Raw genomic sequence first — 20,820 nt, forward strand, 5'->3', positions numbered from 1 at the left:
ATAACCAGTTCCCATTAAACTTATCTCAAACGGATATTTCATATCTCTATAAAAGATATTATAGATTTCATCTTGAGAATATGTGTTCCCTCAACTTTACGTGTAGTTACCCAACATATTAAGGTTTTGACCGTTAAATTAAATCTCACTTTTGATATATCAAAATAACCTACATTTCATGATCAAGTTCACTATTCTCTCATGATTGAAAGTCTATGAAATTAAAAGTCGTGAGATTAATTATTCAGGTGACAGTTGTTAATTGAATCATTAATCTCACAGCGGTCCAATTCAATATGTCTTACACACTTAAGATATATCAACACATCAACTAAAAGTCTCCACTTCCATGATTAAGACAAACCATTTTAGTTGATGTGTTATAGTCTTTGCAAATGAAACGCCTAATTTCATCACCAACTACGAACTATATTTTGAGTTTACAAGGAACTTGTGATTTATATCTTCTGTAACTAAATTACATACAATGCATCTCAAGGACTATGATAATGTCTCATTAGTTCATTTACAAATAGTCTAATATAATTGAACAATTTAATTATTTATAACATACCAATAAATTGGATTTTAAGGCACAAACCCTAACAAAAACGCATGTCAAGTTTCATGTCAATTGTATGTGAAAGCTCACTTAGTGTGTAAAACATTAGTGAATGTTTAAACCCTCAATTACAATATTACCAATATAAGCTTATACTCAAACAATATATGTGCGGAATAATAAATATAAGCAATACCGAAATTGGCAAAACACTCTAAACCATAATTAATCATAAACATAGCAACAATTAAAAGGAAAAGAGTAGGGAAGAGATAACCAAACACAAAGATAACACCAGTATGTGTTATCGAAGAAAAAACCGAAGAATTAGGCGAAAAACCTCTCTGCCGCCATCTAAGCAGTAAAATGATCCACTAGAAAATTAGTTGGAATATATGAATAGTAATAGACCCTCCAAGCCTAATCTACCCGATGCACTTATGCCTTCCAAGCTTCTTGCTCTAGCAGGGTTAAGTATAACCTTGTCTTCTCTAACTTACCAGATCTCATAATAAGCCCATTGCATCAACCAAATGAATTGGTCATCTTTGAACTGCTTCTCAAGCACCAAATAACCTTCTCACTGATATGAATATGGTGAGATAAAAATTTGGTTAAAACTCCTCTCAAAGGTATATTAATGGAGATGGTGAGAGTAGAAGAATTTGAAGAGTCAAATATATGAGATTATAGATAAATCAATCTTGTTGTTGTTTGGGGTTTCTCTCTCAAAATTCTCTCTAGAACCTCTCTACATTTCGTGGGTTAAGGGTATTTATAGTAAGGTATGAGAAGGAATGTGAAAAGTCATTTTTCTGCAAAATAGGGGGCTTTGGCGAGTGACTTGCGACTGGGATGAGTCGCGAGTTCCAGTCGCCAACTAATAGAATGATCAGACTGTATTTTTTGTCTTGTAGTGATCTAGTTGTCATGACCCTTCACCTTCTTGCATGCTTCACATGTGTGACACTTCTGGCGAGTCACCACTCACGAGTCAATCGCGAGTTCCAATTGCGAGAATGCTCTTAAATGCATACACTTGATCAATTCTTCACACTCTCTCACACACAACCCTTACATTATTACCACCTAAATATAGGGTTTCTAATTGCTAAATTACAAGAAAATTTGGCACGGAATAAAGTCAACACATGATTGAATAAATTCAACTTTACAATATGTTATTTACTTTTGATCCATAAATTTATTTTTTATATATAATTTTAAACTAAAAAAACTCGAAATTTAAAAATTCAATTGATGATATGCCTATTAATCTTTGATTTTCTTGAAATTTTGCAAATATAGAGAATATAATAATAAAATGTATTTATTTGTGGATTTATCAAAATTCACATACAATAATATATATATATATATATATATATTGAGTAGAGCTATAGCCTTAGTTTACAACTAAATTTGTCCAAAATTTAATTATGTTAGGCCTAAAAAAATTTAGTGTGTCACAAATTTTTTAAGGATTAAAAAATCATAAATTTTTAAAATTTATACATAATAAAAATATAAATAAAAATTCAGGTCAAGGTGGTCTGTGACCACCCTGAACTGAATGTAGAGCCACCAGTGAGACAATAGGTTTCGTTATTCTCAATCATTCTAGGCTTAAAAGGTTCAATTGTGGCTCCATTTATCAATAGAATGTAGATGCTAGTGATACATTATGATTTAAGTTTAAGCCAATATGAGCTGAACCCCATGGTTTTGAGTACAGCTAGAATAAAGTTCCAACCCATTCTATTATATTCCAACAAATTAATGAACCAAAATTTGCCGAGTCAGAGAAAGGAGCCAAGAATTATGAGTATGAGGTATTTTGAAGAGCTTCAATGACAGATTTGGAATCATTTAAGCACACAACAAAAATTCAGATTATGTAGGATATATAGCCGGTTTCAGAGCTCAGAGAGCAACATGTACATTCCTAATAAAGGTGTCAATTTGAGGCATTAGAGAAGATTGTCAAGGAAAACTTAGGACTTACAGGAACATCAACATTAATTTTCTAATCATCCTGTAAGTTGTTGGTATCATTGCCTCCAAAGATATAGTCAATACTGTTTTATGTTCTATTATTATACTTATTGTGATTTATTAAAACTTTTTTTTTTTCAATTCATGTACGGATCCCCCCCCCCTCTTCCCCTCCCCCCCCCCCCCTCTCTCTCTCTCTCTTTCTAGGAACATTTCATTATCCAACTGTATTTGTAACAGAGAGAACTAGGTCAGTTTTGTATTTGTCTACAAATTTTCTGAATGATGAAAATGAAAGGCTAGTTGGGAACATTCTCGTCCAGAATATGTTACACTTTTATCTCAAAATTTTGTCTTTTTATTTTTGTCAAGGGCATCTCAATATCTCATAAAGACAAAAGCACATTGCAAGTCCTTTTTTTTTTTTTTTTTTTCATAATGGTAATATTCCGCCAGTTATTGAGTCTGTTTGTAAGGCGGATTACCTACCTTGTATTTCGTTTTCTTGATTTATGGTATTGCAGATTATAATAAATAAAAAAGCACATCACCACATTGCTACATTTTACAAATCTTAAGGTACATATATTATCTTGAAGAAAAGTTATTTTGGCATAGATCAATCATCAATTCATGATCCATGAATTCTAGAAGTGAAAAGGTTGAGAGAAAATACAATAATGACAATTACAAAGAAATAAACAGCAATAACAAAGAAAACTCTATATTTGTACAAAGGTGTTGACCTTACAATTATGCGCATTTGTCTAGTAGAAATGTTCAAACTAAAACACCAAAGAAATATAGTCCTTACTCTTTAAGCATTACCAATTATTATCCTTTTTCTTTGCCCCAAAAAAAATCTTTTGAATCTGAAGTGAACTAGCTGGATTAATGCCAAACTAAGACTAATCCTGTAAAAGATTTTTTTTTTTTTTTAGGAAAATTAAAAATTAAAAATTGGCCTGAAGACTGTTACTTATCTTTTTTCTTTTTATAGAGCAGCTAACATTAATGGAATAATGGTAATGTTGTTGTAGATACTGCTGAATGTATTCATTCCTTAGTTAACTCCTAAACCTAAACGGAATGTTAGGTACCAAATAATAAGTCTCTAGAGGATTGAAATAATTGTTAATAATTAGAGAGTCAATATTCTGGAATTAGACTTTTTCTTAGCACATCGAAGATAACTACGCTGAGTGTCAAAGACAAAACAAGGTCCACTCATCGTGCGGCCCGCAAGAATCCAAAGACTTCAACCATTTCGCCCTACTACATAAATAAATAAATAAATAAACTACCAAATCCTAAGACCCAGTAAAATACGACATCTGTTCATGTTCATATTCATGTGGCAAACTGTTCGCGGTCGAGAAAATGTGACGAGTTAATATCAAAGTGATAAACAATCTGTAAATGTATCCAAAAATAATCCAATTTTCATGCTAATTTTTTGTTTTTTGAGAAATTACATGGTTCTTACAGTAGATTATATTACTTGTCTTCTGTAAAAAAAAAAAAAAAATATTAACGAATGTTAAAGGCATTTGTTAATAAACCATTTGAAGGAAGTTTTGATCATTCTATTAAAAGACTTTTACGTATTTAAGTTTTGTTAAGTCAGTTTAACAAGGAAATTAGTTTTTATTTAAAAAAAATTATCTTAAACTGACTTAACAATTTCTTTTTAAGCGAAATAGTTGACAAGTAATTTCACCTGTTTTTCAATCCCTGATTGGTCCACGTATACAACAAGTAACGCGTGCGTGGCGTTGACCACACACCACCCTCTCCTACGCGATGTACACGATCCGCGCTCTTGATCCAGGCATTACTTTCTAAAACAGAAACTAAGCAAAACAATGAAATCCAAAACCAACTGGAAAAAAGATTTTAGAGAGAGAAACTAGAAAAAATGTCAGAGAGCGAAAGATTTTAGAGAAAGAGAAAAAACGGAAAAATAGAGCGAATTTGGCGAGGAAGGAACGAACGAACGATGATTCACAATAACGGAAACAATGGCTACGGTAACGGAGTGATGACGTCAGCGTCTCCCACGACGACGTCGTTGTCTCCTTCTTCAGCTTCAGCGAATGGGCAATCGACGCAGCAGCAGCAGCAAGGGTTGAAGACGTACTTCAAAACCCAGAAGGAAGGTACAAGCTCCATTCCGAGAAGACTCACCCTCCTGGTATTCTTCCTTATTCCCATGGCAAATCAGTTTCTCAGGTAGGGTTCCTTCTTTTCTTTCTCCAAATTTGATAATCTCTTTAACCTAGTTTGAGTGCAATTAGTTGTATTAGACTCGATTGATGTGTTTCTCGAATCGCAAATTGCTGATTTTCAAAATTGTGGGAAATCATACTATGCAAATCTTGAATTTTTCAAATTTTTTAGAAGAATTGACTTTTTTTTTTTGGGGGGGCGGGGGGGGGGGGATGTGATTTTCCAGATAACACTAGCGCATCTCAAGGAAAAGCCTACACAAGCTGGATCAGCGTCGAGCTCGGGTGCGAGTACGAGTGGTGGAGTAGTTAGAAATGCTGCTGCAAGGCTGTTAGGGGTAGGGGGTGGGAATGGCAGTCGCGCCCTTAGTTTTGTAGGAGGGAATGGCACGAGTAAAGCCGCTAATGGAACTAGTAGAAGTAGTTCATTGGCAGGGTCTAATGGTACTCATTCTCTGCTTAATTCGAATTATGATGGTAAAGGGACATATCTGATATTCAATGTTGGGGATAGTTTATTTGTCAGCGACCTCAATACACACGATAAGGTAATTTCGTGTCCTTGGGGTGTCGTCCTTGGAGATATTTGCGTCTTTGTTTATAAATGATGTTGATGATATTTCATTTTTTTACGCAGGATCCTATTAAATCGTTACATTTTAGCACGTCAAATCCTATCTGCCACTCATTTGATCCTGAAGCGAAGGATGGACATGACTTGCTTATAGGATTGAACTCGGGAGATGGTAGATGCTTTTTTTGTATGATATGATTTATGGGGGTTCTTATAGGAAGAAATTGTTTTGACTTGTTCATTGTGTATGTTATTGTAGTTTACTCAGTGTCTCTGAGACAACAATTACAAGATGTTGGGAAGAAGCTTGTTGGTGCCCAACACTATAACAAGGAAGGTTCGGTCACAAACAGGCAAGACGAGTTTCATTTTTATTTTGGTTCTTTTTCTCATTCACTATTTGTTATACTTTCCCATACTCACAGCATGCCCATGTTAAAATTCATGCTCTATATAGGGTAAACAACTTTGTTTTGGTCTCCCTTTGTTTTTGGGACTGCAACCAGAATAAATTGTTGATAGAATTTTTCTTTTTTTCTTTTTTTCTTTTTTTAGGTTTTCATATTTTGTTTTTGTATTTGGACTTATTGTAGTTGAGGTTTTTATGGGATGTAATTGTGGCTTCATTAAGACTTTTCTTATTGATGTAATTCCTGAAGCTTATTACAAAGAATCTTCATCAATTGTTTGAAGCATTGTATTTTGAAAAAGAATTTTCTGGTTAGTATTTCTCTACAACTTGGAGGTGATTCCAAGCACTCTCTGGTGGTGTAGCTTAGTGTTTTGTGTCCCATTCCCTATTACCTATTATTTCTATTTTTCTTACCCCACATGTCAATGCATCAATTTGGCATCAGAACATATTGGATCCCCTTTAGCCACCCCAAAACCAGAAACTAAACCCCCTGATGACTCAAATTAAAGTGAAAGCACTTACCTCACAAGTTCATAGCCTGTTTGAACCATATTTAGTTAACCCACAAGATATTCACCAGTACCAAAGTTGGCACCGCTGCCTCCAAGAAAACCTTGAAACCCACCACCTCTCTTATGAAGCCCATCACTCCTATCTTTGCAAGATTGAGCCATTGAAGCCCCATCACAAAAAAAAAAAAAAACCCTACCAGCGTCCATCTTCGCCAATTTCAACTCTTTCGAAAACTTTGTACCCGTAAACCTGTGTCAAATCCAACCCATATGGATCAAACCCGTGTCCACAGATGCTAGGTGCCCACAACCTCATCCACACTAGATCGCCGAGATCCCCATTACAAAGTATATTGTTCTTTTAAATTTCTTTATCTGTGAAAGCATTTCCATAGTAATTCTCAATCACCATCAAAGTCACTCAATTCTCTTGCAATGATGTTGATTAAAGCTCATACCTTGGCTAGCAGATCCACCGTGGCTCTCATCACTTTCCGTAAACCAACTTAAGATTTTGTCATAGCAATGTGTGTTGTAGTCTTGCATGGTCTTTGTGCATCGTGCCTCCACTAGAAGTTCATCAGAGATGCGCCTCATCTTCGTTGCTTAGGCCATATTGCTGCTCAATATGTCTCAACTTCATAGAAACTGGGATCGAGCACCTTTTTAGCTGGTCCTCGAACATGCTGTTTAAGGGTGCTAACTATCTCTGAATTGTAGCAAATTGGTTCATGAGCTCATAACAAGAATAGATTTAAAAAATTGACTAGGTACTAGGCTGGTCATGACCAACTCAATTACAAAAGAAAGCAAGTGGGAATTGTTGTCTTCATTAGAGTTTGTTTGTGCAAGTTTGAAGCCCATTTGCCTTGCTTGGAAGTCAGGACACACAAATCACTTCTGAAGCCTAGTCATTAGTTATAGATCTAGCCAGCACAGAAATGTAATTCAAGTCAAGACCAGGTCATAAGTCATAACTAGCCCAACTTAGGTTCTTGTTACAATTATTTGTTAAACTTATTATTCTAGTGGTGATTTTATTGGGGACATTTACATTTGATATTTTTCAAGACTCATGGATTTTCGCCAATTGATACTTGAGGTTGAACAATTCGTTGAACAAACATGTTTGTTAGATGACAAGAAGTTTAGGTTTGCCAAAATGACACTCATAGGTAGAGATTAGGATTATTGGTACGATATTGATAACCTTTGCTTTGGAAGGGATAAGCCTACCATAGCTGAATAGGAAGAAATGAAAGAAAAACTTAGAGAGATACATCTACCCCCAACACTATCAAGAGTGATATCTACCTGAATCATGTTAGCATGTTGCATGGTTTCATGTTCTAAATCCCAGTCAGTCATGGAGCCTCCTCAAATAATGGAAGCCATCCAAGACCTGTTGTGAGGATCAAGTTAATGGATCTTTCCTTCCAACAGGATGACATAACAATGAAAAGACTGCTTCCCACATATGATAGAATGTTGGTATTTAAGATGTTGGTGATGAAGGGACATCAAGTATAACTTGAACCCAGTGTTAAAAAAGAAATACAGTTGCCAACAAAAATGTGAACTTAAATACGACTTAGACCATGTGTAGTAGAATTAATACAGCATGTTGGAGAGTCACTACTTGATGAAGAGAAAGTTCAACCCGAGAGAAGAATTAGAGAGTGCAGATGCTTAATGCATATGCTATTCATCAAGCCTTCATGGTGCACGGAGTGAAAAGGCTTGAAACAATGGTGATTCATTAGGATGAAGGTAAGATTGTGACATTAGCTACACTTTAATTATAGTTCTGAAATTTAATTGAAAACATTCTGTCATTAACCTGATTTTGGGGTGACTTCTGGAGAACCCATGTCATTTTTTGAACCTCATTTCAATACTTTTTTCTCTTCTTCAGCAATAGTGTCTTCTCCTTTAGGCAAAGTTGAATGTGTTACCATCTGGTGTTCCCAATAAATAGTGTGGGTAAAGGAATCTGTCTCATTCTGACAGAGAATTACCATCCTCAAAGAGTTTCAACTAAATAACTATTAATACCTGCTTATCCTCAATGGAGTTGATTCAGCCACATGCCTTTATTAAGAAAGGTTTAAAATTCTCTATAAAGAAGACAGAATAACCACCCAAAGTAATGGAATCATTAGAAGTCTTGGAACCAGGAGACTCTCATATCAATCGACTCGTTAGAATAATGATTTAATTATTAAATTCATTCTTTCCTTTCAACTTAAGCTTTTAGGATATGTGGTAATTTATTATGGTATCAGCTCAGGCAGTTTTGAGTTCGAATCCTGTCTTTACTCTACCTTCCATTTAAAGGTAAAAAATTCTACATGTTAGGACCTGCTTATTGAAAGGAAATGTTGGCCTACATATGTGGAGTGTTAGAATAATGTTGGTCAATCATTTTCTATCATTTAAAGCTTTTGGGACAAGTACAAATTCTGAAAATATTAATGTATTGGATGTATCATCAAGGTCATCAACCTTGACAAAAGATGGTTGACCAAGACAACATAACTCATAAAGTTTGATCAATGTATTTACAGCACTCTGTCTACGCATGATGGTTTTGATAGTCATCAAAGTTGGAATTTTAGAAGAAAAAAGTGAAGTCCTGCAGATATTCTACATTCTCTAGGTTGTAATTGTATAAAAAGTAGTAGATATTATTTTAGTTGAATCATTCTTTGAATTTTCATGAAGTTTTCGTGTGGGTTAAAGTGGTACATTTTGAGATAATTTATGTCATTCATTGTAAATTTGGGTCCTACCATGAATGGGTATTAGGTTAGATGTACATTGGTTTTTCTAGACTATACAAAATGAAAAAGAGAAAAGGGAAAGAAAAAAAAGAGGGGGTTGGGGGAGGGGGGGGGTGTGTTGACAAATTTTGGAGCAAATACTTTTTGTGTTGCAAGTTGTGCCATTTTTATTTAATTTAATGATGAGATGTGTGCATGTGTGATGTAATTACTAGTCTGAATGTGCAAACTGACTAGTTGTTTGTAACAGTCGATGTACCAGTGTTGCATGGGTTCCCAAAGCTGATGGCGCTTTTGTTGTTGCTCATGCTGATGGAAACTTGTATGTGTATGAAAAGGCAAGCCTCAACTTTATTCAATGTGCCTATTCTTGGCCTGCCTTTACTGTTATTTTCTGCTCTATTGCACAAGCTAAATCAAGTGTAACTTCCATTTTTATTCTAGAGTAAGGATGGTACCGGTGATACTACATTTCCAGTTGTAAAGGATCAAAATCAGTTTTCTGTGGCACATGCAAGGTCCAGTAAGGTAGTTTTATTTGATATTCTTATCGCATCCTGACCCCTTTTTGTATTCAAGCAGTTCATTGCAATTCAAAAATTGGCTACGTCAAATCCAGTGTGGCTTTCAAGATTACCAGATAAAATAATGATTTATGCAGGTTGTTCTTATACAATTACTAATGCAGCAAAATACACAAATAGGGTATACTAAGAAATACGAAGAAATGAGAGCTGCTTAGAGTAGCTCACAGGTGGACACACCTCTGCACAGAGAACAAGTCTCTGAAACAATAGTAAAAGGCTTTGAATTCATTTACTAACTAGTCATTCAATTACAATAGTTCATAGAATTTATACTGCTAAGCCTAGAGGTTGAACTAGCTGTAACAGAAAGTAACTAATTGATAACAGAATCTGTTATTGTAGTTACATCAACTTACTGTCCAACTCAGCACATGTGCACTAATGGATTTCAACTACTAACAATCAACTAACAAGCTTTTCAATTATGCTGACATCACAATCTGAGATGCCCCTGCATCAATTGCTCATAACCGTGGCAAATTGAAAAGCAGTTTTAGGTTTTAACCAGCAATGTGGTTTTGTCTGTGTGATATGTCAAGCTGTTGGACAGTTGAGTGGTCATAACATATTCCAAGCCTATGCAAATAATTTTACATTATCCTAATTAAAACATAATCAATTATGTTTAACTATTTAAAGTGGGGGACACGGGGACAACTTAATGTCAACAATTTGTGATGTTTAAAGCTTCATTAATTGTCTGTAACTTAATGTCAACAATTTGTGATGTTTAAAGCTTCATTAATTGTCTGTAACTTAATGTCAACAATTTGTGATGTTTTAAACATCACAAATTGTCTGCATACAACTCAACTAATAATTATAAAACCTTTTTCTTTTGGTTATTTTCTAAAGTTTATAGAAGATACAAACCTAAACCTATCTGCTTTTGTTGTTTCCCTCCTCTTCTCCTCATGGTTTCTTTATCTATTTCATCTTCAATTTTTTTATTAGCTGAGTAATCCACTTCTAATTTAATGGTTTGTTTGCAGAGTAATCCACTTCTAATTTCACGTTTTTTTTTTGCAGAGTAATCCAATTGCTAGATGGCATATCTGCCAAAGTTCAATCAATGGCATTGCTTTCTCTACTGATGGTGCATATTTGGCAACTGTTGGTAGAGATGGTATTCTCTTGATCCACTATTCTTGTGATTTTACAAGTATCACTTATTATAAAGGTACTGATATTGAGCACTTTAATGTAGGATATCTACGGGTATTTGACTACCAAAAAGAACAACTAATATGTGGTGGAAAAAGTTATTATGGTGCTCTTCTATGTTGTGCCTGGAGGTAATTTGATATGTATGAGATTATTGCTTAGTCAATGTTTCCTCATTTATATATTTTCAGGTTCTTCTAATTACACACCACCAAGTGTTTCCTTATTATTACTTATCAAAAAAAAGGTGTTTCCTTATTACTAATCCTTTAAAAAAAAATTAATTAATTACTCTGCTTCTTCCTGTTTCTCAGTATGGATGGAAAATACATCCTGACAGGTGGTGAAGATGATCTAGTTACAGTTTGGAGTATGGAAGATCGGAAGGTAGTTGCATGGGGTGAAGGGCACAACTCATGGGTAAAGTTTTGCTAAATTGTTAACTATTTAAACCAAGATTTGATAAGTTTTGATATGAGTTGCATATATATTGCCATCGTAAACATTTTAAAGAGGATGGCTTGCAGGTCAGTGGAGTGGCTTTTGACTCGTATTGGTCATCACCAACATCAGATGGCACAGAAGAAAGTGTCATGTACCGGTTTGGTTCTGTTGGTCAGGTAATTTGTACTCTCACACCCTTCCCCCCTTCTTTTCCAAACAAAAACACAAAAAACCAGAAGGGAAAAATAAAAAGAAAGAAATAAAAGAACAAGTGTTACTGCATTTATTATCTGTTTAAAGGTGTTATTTGCTGCAAATATACAATGATGGGTATCTTTAACTGAAGTAAAGACCCCTTTATTTACTTTAATATAGAAATAGTAGGTAACTTACTTTTAAGGAATTGGTATGTCCATTATCTTCACATGTAAAAGCTTCCTGGTGGTGTTCTCCTATCCAGGTCTTGTTGTTGTTGTTATTGCATGGTTCATTCCATGAATTGACTGCCATCTTTATTTTTTGGTAATTGTATCATTGAATTTCAACAATGGTTGTGAAGATTACAAATTCATTTACATGCTGGAGTAATTGTTTCAGATAAAAAAGGTCAGAAGTGCCAGGTGCCTTGTGGTTATGATGATGAGTTTAAACTTTTCAAATGAAAAACGATTGGACAAGTATCTGCTTGGACAAATAGCATAAATAGGTTGTATTATGTGTAAGGCTGTTGGAAAAATTAGGACTTATGGTAGGTGCATTGGAAACTTGATGGTAAGAAGCTGGGCCTTGCTTTGTTAGGAACCATGTCCAGAGTTATTGCCTAAATGTTGATAAAGGTCTTCAATTTTCCACTATTACTTTTTAAATCAAGTAGTAGTAAAAATCAAGATCGTGTGGTTTTTCATTTCATAATAATCCAACTTCATGTGCCCTGACATGGTTACATTTCTACTACTATACATTATTAAAAGATTTTATGCACAACGTTTTACCTTTTACCTGATTTTTGTCGTGCATTCCTATTATCATGGAAGTGATTTCTAGTATTCATTTGTGTCCTGCCTTGCTGCTTCTATCGAAATGTATGTGCTATTTTCTAAATCTGCAACTTGGTGATATGTTTACAGGACACACAGTTGCTTTTGTGGGATTTATCAATGGATGAGATCGTAGTACCGCTTCGCCGTTGTCCACCTGGTGGGTCCCCCACATTCAGCACCGGAAGCCAATCATCTCATTGGGACAGCATTTGCCCAGCGGGCACTCTACAACCTGCTCCAAGCATGCGAGATGTGCCAAAGCTCTCCCCATTAGTTGCCCACCGTGTTCATTCAGAACCCTTATCTGGCTTAATTTTTACTGAGGAATCTATTCTCACTGCATGTCGGGAAGGGTATGTAAAGATTTGGGTGAGACCATCAAATTCTGAAAGCCAATCAAGCAACCCAGAAATTCCTGTAGGTAATAGTTCAAAGGAGATACCGCCAGTGCCAGGCAAAACTGGTGCCACTAGTTACAAGTCTGTACATCTGTAAGATAACACGAGGAAGTGTCTTGGTGTTTCACGGCTATATGTTGTTCCCGCAATACCCAATTGGCCTCTGTTCTTACATGATTGCCGATGTTTTTGATGCCTTTGTTTTTCCTTTTCGTTCATATTTTTTTTCTCAACAAAAAGCATGGCGATACTAAGCTGAGGGAAACGAGGCTTGCTGGGATAGCTTTCTCCTTAACCTTCTTACAAATGTCCTCCCTCGTGGGCACGTGTGCCCATATGAAAAAGACTATAGAACCCATTTCTGAGGGAAAACATGAGTCATTTGCCAATGCCTTCCTCACTGAAGGAGGTAAAACATTCTTAGCACCAAACACCTTGACACACTGTTAAGATTCACTAATCTCTTAAAAAATATTTCAATTTTTCAAATTTTTTTTATCTTGAAAATTACACTTTACCACTCTAAATTATACAATAAATTACACTTTGCACCTTAAACTATTTAACTGAACACTTTTCACCATAAACTATTACAATTATCACACTTTGCATCTCGGTATTATTTTTGCTATTATATTTAACATAATCTTGCTACACGTGACAAGCACATGCTCCTCGCTTAGGTAGAACAAAGTTAAAAGACTAAAACACCCTTCCTCAAAATCAATTAAAACAAAATCCAAATTTTTTCACATCTCCCTCTGTCTCATGTGTGTGTCATCCTCTTCTCCAAATTCGGTTTCAAAATATTTGAATTTACCTCTCTAATTCCATAGCAAAATTCATTCACAGTACCCCCATCCACCTTCCCTGATCATTGTTTGTTTTGTTTTTATCATTGGACAGACTGTTCTAAATCCTGAGTGTTTCATTGTCCCACACAATGTCAGATATCTCATCTTGGGGCAAGCTTAAACCTTGTCGCCTTATTGATCTGTGCAAGTCACAGAAATATTTTGGGTCTTGCAGTCTAATATACTCAAGCAACACCTTCTCATGATTGGGGATCCAGTTCCTTGGAAATGGAGTGTAATCACAAGAGGGAATCATAGACATGTGAGAAAACTGAACGCCTTCAATAGCATCTACAAGTCCCATCCTCAAAAGATCTGAATATTTAGGTGCTGAATTGTTACTGCTCTCCCTCAATGGACGGCTAAAGATCACGTGAAGCTATTTTATACACCTTGGCACAAGACTTTTTTTAGACTTTAGTCTATACCTTGAAGCATAAAGTTTAGCCAGAGAACTCCTAATCACATAAGCACAAAACCCAATAATTTTCTTGCGATTATCAGCATATCTGTTCCAATCAAAGATTCAAAGGAGCGGAAGTGGGCAAATGCAAAGGAGCGGTGAAGAAGTTGAAGTTCGCAATAATAGGATCTTGGGTTTTGTTTTAATTAATTTTGAAGAAGGATAGTTCAGTCTTTTAACTTTGTTCCACTTAAGCAAGAAGCATGTACTTATCATATGCAGCAAGATTCTATTAAATATAACAGCAAAAATAACACCAGGTCGGATAGTTTAGGGTATAGTGTGTAATCTAGTGCATAATTTAAAGTGATAAAGTGTAATTTTTCCATATATTTAGAAAACAACAGTGTAGTTCTGTTACATAAATCAACAAATTCCATGTTCATTAATACAATGCACAAACCAGTTCACAATTCAACAATAGAATATTGATGAGACAAGCAAAACTTTCTAATTTGAAAGTAGAACGAAACAAAGACATGTGCGGCGGACACTTAGAGTTGTGCTTTCTTCACATATCAGAGTTAATTTCATTCGTTTAATTTTTTTCACATTTTGGATTTTTATCAAATTGCTAGAGCCGGGAGAGCACCATATTTGTAAATTAGATAGAGAGAAAGCAACATATATTTAGGAGTTTTCGTTCTTTCACTACTTTCTCATTTTGGGTTTTTATCAAATAGTAGGGGATCATATCTATTAACTACATAGAAAAAGAAAAAGGAAAAAAAAAAAATCACGGCAAAATCATAAACTAAATAGAGAGAAAACACAAGAAGAAAATGATACTTTTTTTTTTTTTGGAAAAATAGAGTGAAACAAGCCTTTAATATACCTTGATTAGTCATGATTAGCTACACCACTTTGGAAAAATCACTTCAACAATAGTGTCTACTCCCAAAAAAAAAAAAAAAAAAACCTTCAACAATAACGTACGTAAAAGACAGCACACAATTGGGTTAGAATTCCGACAAGACAAGTCCTCCCAAGGATGATTTGTTTTAGTGAAACTTTAGTTCAAAAACATCAGAACTTAGAATTTTTGTTGGAGAGAGAGAGAGAGAGAGAGAGATAATATTTCTTAAAAAGTGGGTATCAGAAAATTTTGGTTTAAGAGAGGGAAGCTATCCAGTGGCAAAATGAATTTGGGTTAAGAGCAGCTAAGGTTAAAAAAATGGTAGTGGTTAGTTCTGGCTAAAAGAAGCTGGGGTTAAAATAGGGTAGTGGATAGTTTTGCTGATTAGAAAACTACCTCAAAAATTTTATATATGTGTCAGTATTTCATTGGTTGATATGACCACTTTAGCAGTTCTCCCGTTGGTCCTTATAATTTCTCCCTCTTTTATGCCTCCTGATCAAGGTCGTCAAAATTAGGATCCTACGTAGGATCGTGAGAGGTTGCTGAGATCGTAGATTGTAAGATCGGATCGTAAATCGTAAGATCCTACATTATTTGAAAAAAAAACAAAAAAATACACATTGGTATATTAAATAATCACATAAATTATACATTCATTGATATAATTACCATACATCACTGTATCCATTTGTAAGCATCATTTAAATAGGCCAAAAACCTCAAAACGTGACACTCTATTGGGATATTTTTTATTTGGGTCCAATTTACACTCTCTCTACATTAGAGTAGAAAAATTTGGTCTACTAGGATTTTTTTTTTTTTTTTTTTTTTCCATTTAGGTTTAACTGAGTCTTCTGTTAAGTTAAAGAAGATTACAAAAAACCAAGGTCATTGGGGATCGTCAGAATCGTACAATCCTACCGATCCTGAACGATCACAAAGATTTTTGAAAGATCCAAATCATTTTGGGTAGATGGGATCGTAAAATCATAGAATCCAAATCGGAATTTTGACAACTATGCTCCTAATGCAATTCCCTACAAATTATTTAGCCATTTCTTTTTATTTTTCCCCTCTAAATAATACAATAGTCACCCAATTGCAATTTGTCATTCTTGTGTTTTATGATTACTTCAACGCTCTTAATTCTACTTTTAAAAATCCATATTTAGCAACTACTCTAAGGCAATACTTTTGGTTTAAAGGGTTCCCCTTTTCTTTTCCTCCATTTTCTACATGGGTCCTATAAATGATATTAATATATTAAAGAGTTATTCATGAGCTTTCTTGCTCCATTTTCTACTTGGTTCCTATAATTGATAAAAATATATTGAAGGGCTATTCATGATCTTTCTTGCTCGTAATTCTTATAGAAAAACTTCTTACATACCAAGCAATTGCAACCAATTAGCTTTATTAGGGGTTGTAATCTGTTCTCTTAATGTCCTTGTTCTACTTTAGCCTCTTATTTTCTTTCCAGAATTCTCCAATTCTCTCTAATTTTTATTGTTAAAAATTAAGTAAATATCATGTGTCACATATTTTGTTAAAAATTAGAGGAAATTGGGGGAGGTCCTTTCCCTGCAAGTAATGCCTCTCTTTGGGCCCTTTTTTTTTTTTTTTTTTTTTTTTTTTTTTTTTTTTTTGTAAAAAAAAGCTCAACCACTCAAAACACCTAACGAACTTCCATTGAGCATTCCCATTAAGGATGCTAAAAATGATATATGCTAAATTTTACCATCAACACATAAAAAAAGCCACTGCATCAAAAATTTCAAATGACAAAATTGTTGACACATAGCTACAGTGAGATGTTATGAGATGTTATTGATAATATCTCACTGTAGCATAAATCTTAAACAAAAATATTATTTTTTATTCCCAATGGTCACTTTCCCTTACTTTTTTTTTTTTAATTTTTTTCTCTTCTTCGCTCTCCTCTCTCACTTTCCTCCTTTCTTTCCCGTAGCTTTTGTTTCTCTTTATTTCATGGTTTGAGCTCCTCCCTTCCAAGGTTTGTTGGTCAGGAACTTTAAAGCTCAAACGGCACTGGACATAAATCCACTTCGCCTTTGGAGTGTTGTCGCCGATATGGAGGTAGAGCTTAACAGTAGGGTGATTTGATTTTGTGAGTCTGGGTTTATGGGTCTCTGACTGGCGTGGGCATTGATGTTGAGGGGAGATCTGCGTGGGTCGTCGGAGTTAAGTTCGGTATGGGTCAGTGGTTGTTTTTCTTTTTCCTTTTCCGATTGTTGGTGGTGATGAGGCTATGGGTTTGTGATTTGGTTGTGATTTTGGAGGGTTGTTTTTCTTTTTTTTTCAGGTTGGGGTGAATGGTGATGAGGTTGTGGGTTTGGGTTTGTGATTTGGTTATGATTTTGGTGGTTGGTGATCATGGTTTTGGGTGTGGTGATAGTGGCAATTAGTGTAGCTCTGATGGCGCCGGCAGGTGGCTTTTTTTTTTTTTTTTTTTTAATGGCGGTTGCCAGCAGTGGCTAGCCATGGGTGTGGGTTTGCAAAGAAAGTGGTGAGTTTTTAGAGAAAGGGAGAGACACAGATAAGAAGAGGAGAAAGAAGAGAGAAAGAAACATATAGAGAATAAAAAAAAAACAATATTTAAATGAAATGGTGAAAAAAATAGAATATTTGATGTATGATATATTATAAAGTGAGATATTAAAAGCTAAAAAATATAGTGTTTTGAGATGATATATGCAAATTTTAACTCCCTTGATGGGAATGCTCTTAGTGCTCATTCTTATTGCATGTCCCCATACTATGCTATAAATCTTTTTGGGACAAAATGGGCTTTTGCCCTTTTCTGGAAAATTAAACATCCTTTTGCCCCCTTTCCCAAACTAAATAGGGAACTACCCCTGTTTTGTAACTTGATAATACAAGAGTCAAGTTTTTATGAAGAACTCGATATTTCTATGATCGAGTTAGCCTGACCGTTGTGCCATGCTGGCGTAGCAGACGTGGGTTTTCCCCAATAAAAAAATGATTTCATAACTCAAGAACCGCAAAATCAAGTTTTCTTCAGCGGTTTGAATCAATATGACCCTAACGTCTCATAACCCCTATTCACTTACTCTCTCACTGTACACTCTCTTTCCCTCGCTCTCTGCCATCACTCTCTCCCTTGCTCGCTCTGCGATCAGGCTTCCCGACTCTTCCTCACTCTCCCTATCCAGTCTCCCTCAGTCGTCGTTGCTCCCCGTCGTCATTGCTTCCTGCCGCCGTTGATTACAGGTACGGTCCTCTCCTCTGATATCTTTTTTGATCTTGGTTAATATTAGGTTGTGTTTTATGTGGGATTTTGATTATTTTGTTGAAACTTACTTAAAAAGTAGTAAATTTACTAATGAAGAAGAGAATTTTGTTGTCTTTTACATGCTGTGATGATGATGATGTAAAGTATTTCTTGTTATATGGTTATGTCTGTGTGATTTTCTCATTAATGAGAAATTTGTTGTCTCTTACATGCTGCAATGATTATTTTCTCCTTAATGAGTTTAAATGTGCTTGGGGTTTTGATGGGGGGTTTTGGCAAATCGAGTGGTGGTGTTTCAATGATGTCTCTGGGTTTGTGGAAAATGTGTCTTATTCGATTGTAGGCATAATTTTGTTATAGTTGTTGTAAATGGTGTCAAACTAATTACGTTTGAGTGTAAATAGTTGTTGTAAATGGTGTAAAATGTGTTTCATGCCTCTAGCAGCAACCGTTAGCTCTGAAGCAGAACCCATCTTGTAAAGATTGGTTCTATTGGTTACATGTTAAGAAAAAAATGATGAAAATGATGAGACTCTGGTTGCTTGAAGTAGTCTTCCGTAAATCCAAGATGTTCTACCCATAATGACATCCTATATACATAAATCTATGAAATACAATACACATTCACATGAAACAGAAAAGTCAGTTACTGTAAGTCCAGTTAAAAACCAGTAAGAGTGATGAAATAGTAGTGCTTAGTAAAACAACGAACAAATTAAATTCTTTCATATCCCTTAAAAGTTTTAGTACTCATTGTTTTTGGTATATCTAGGTTTTTATAATTTTCATTATTTCTTGGAATTGACACTACTTTTGTTTTGCAATCTAGAAAATTTTAAGTAACTTTACTGGAAAAAAAAAAAAAAAAATTCATTCCCTAGTACCCTCAGCTTATATGTGCAAATGTATGGCTGGAGAAGTTGATATAGCAAGCATAGAAGTTCTTTTGCTTGCAATACAACTCCTCTTTGTTTAAAATTGACCATATGGAAGGGGAGAGGAATAATTGAACATTCAGTGGTCCTGCACCCTTTGGTGAATTTGAGATTCTTGTTTGAACCTTGAAATATTATAATATTCTTTACTCTAATTTTTTATTTAAAGAATTTGGAGAGTGGCTGCTTTTTAAGGTTTCTCTAAATCAATTTGGTACTCTTTTATAGGAGCACAAATATGTGAACTTTTTTTTGCCCCCTTTTATTTTGAGCTGGTTGGTTACTATGGATTAAGAAATTTAAAATCTTTGTATAAATGAAAATGGGTGCTTCTATTGTGGATACTTCAGGCTCCATTTGTGCGGTTCTAACTCATTCCAACACTCAACATGTTTCCTTGGTTTCTTTTTATGCTGTCATCCATTTGCACTCATCACAAGTTTCTATTGTCATCCAACACTCAACATCTACAGCCTCATATGATATTTTGCAGTAGTCGATGGTGATTTATTGTTATGATTGGCATGCTTTATACATGGTTTTTCTCTAAATACAGAAGTTTAAGTCTGTGCTTCCTTATTTGCACTCTTGTATTTTTGGGTCATGCTCTGGGATACGAGGGGTTCTATGAATTTTTTTACTCCTAAATCAATTTGTTTAATATGTTTAAGTAAGGTATGTCTACTTGGGATGGTGTTTGATGAGGACCTAAGGAATAAGCTTTCTTTATCAATTGATTTATTTATTTTCTTCATAATAGTTGAATAATAATGTTTTAGCTTGTGTGTTTTTTTCGTAGTCAGCCTGGAACTTCGTTTTTGTTAATTGAAGTCTACCTATTTGTTGTCTATATCATCATTGATATCATTTTCTGTCAGCCGGCAACTGGAGTTTTATACTTTTATTTATGTCTTGCTATTTGTTAGTTAGAAGTTTTGAATCTTGATGTGTCTAAAGAAGGGGAAATTGTGATTCGCAATCTTGATTTATGATGATGTGTCTACACTCTATAGGGAGGGGAAATGTTGATTATTCTATTTTTATCAATTGTAATCATTATTCTTTCCCCAACATGCGAGTGCCTTGGTTATTAAAAAAAAAAAAAATGAGTGTCTATAGTTTGTCGGCTTGCAACTTCTTTTATGCTAAACACTGATTTTTCATTATGTTTTGCTATTTAATGCTATTTATTGTTAGTGAAAAGACGTTAACTCATGGTTTGTCTATGTGAGGAAAAATTGTGATTTACTTTTGCAGCAAGGGTATGGTGTAGAAGTGTTGAATCTTTATTGTTCTTGGGCAATATGAAAGCCCTTGAAATATTCTTTTGATTTCACATTTTTTACCCCTGAATGTTTGAATGTTATCTTGTCACTTGTTCAATTTATTTTATGGATTTTATTTCTTGGCAGTTTTTTTAGGGCACATATGTTTGATCCATTTTTCTTGATCAATTTTGTTAGGTTCTAAGGTCTTAGGATTTTATATATTTAGAACTCTAATTTGTAATGTTGGCAAACCATGATCAAAACATTGTATTTAGTCTTATTTAGACTTGCTCAAAGTTGGTTTAATATTGTAAAGTTGGAATCGAGTGGCTGCAGAAGTACTTGGGACTCTCGGCCTGGCTCGATCGATCGAAGAATAGACTCGATCGATCGAAAATCGCACAGGTTGAATTTTCTGCAGAATTTCCAACTCAGCCCTACTTCATTAAACGTTTAGGGTTTTAT

General features: G+C 34.8%; 1 protein-coding gene across 1 annotated transcript; it reads left to right on the top strand.

Annotated features, from left to right (window-relative positions):
• The first annotated feature begins 4,407 nt into the window (after positions 1-4,407).
• LOC112031091 (uncharacterized) lies at positions 4,408-12,895 on the top strand. Its single transcript, XM_024063770.2, is given in 12 exon segments — positions 4,408-4,701; positions 4,704-4,789; positions 5,013-5,333; positions 5,423-5,531; positions 5,619-5,712; positions 9,320-9,407; positions 9,514-9,597; positions 10,686-10,782; positions 10,864-10,951; positions 11,135-11,240; positions 11,348-11,440; positions 12,392-12,895. Coding segments are annotated over 12 exon segments (1,719 nt in total). The 5' UTR covers positions 4,408-4,556; the 3' UTR covers positions 12,800-12,895.
• The last annotated feature ends 7,925 nt before the right edge of the window (positions 12,896-20,820 follow it).

Source organism: Quercus suber, unplaced genomic scaffold (assembly GCF_002906115.3).
Source record: "Quercus suber isolate HL8 unplaced genomic scaffold, Cork oak 2.0 scaffold_87, whole genome shotgun sequence".
Taxonomy (NCBI): domain Eukaryota; kingdom Viridiplantae; phylum Streptophyta; class Magnoliopsida; order Fagales; family Fagaceae; genus Quercus; species Quercus suber.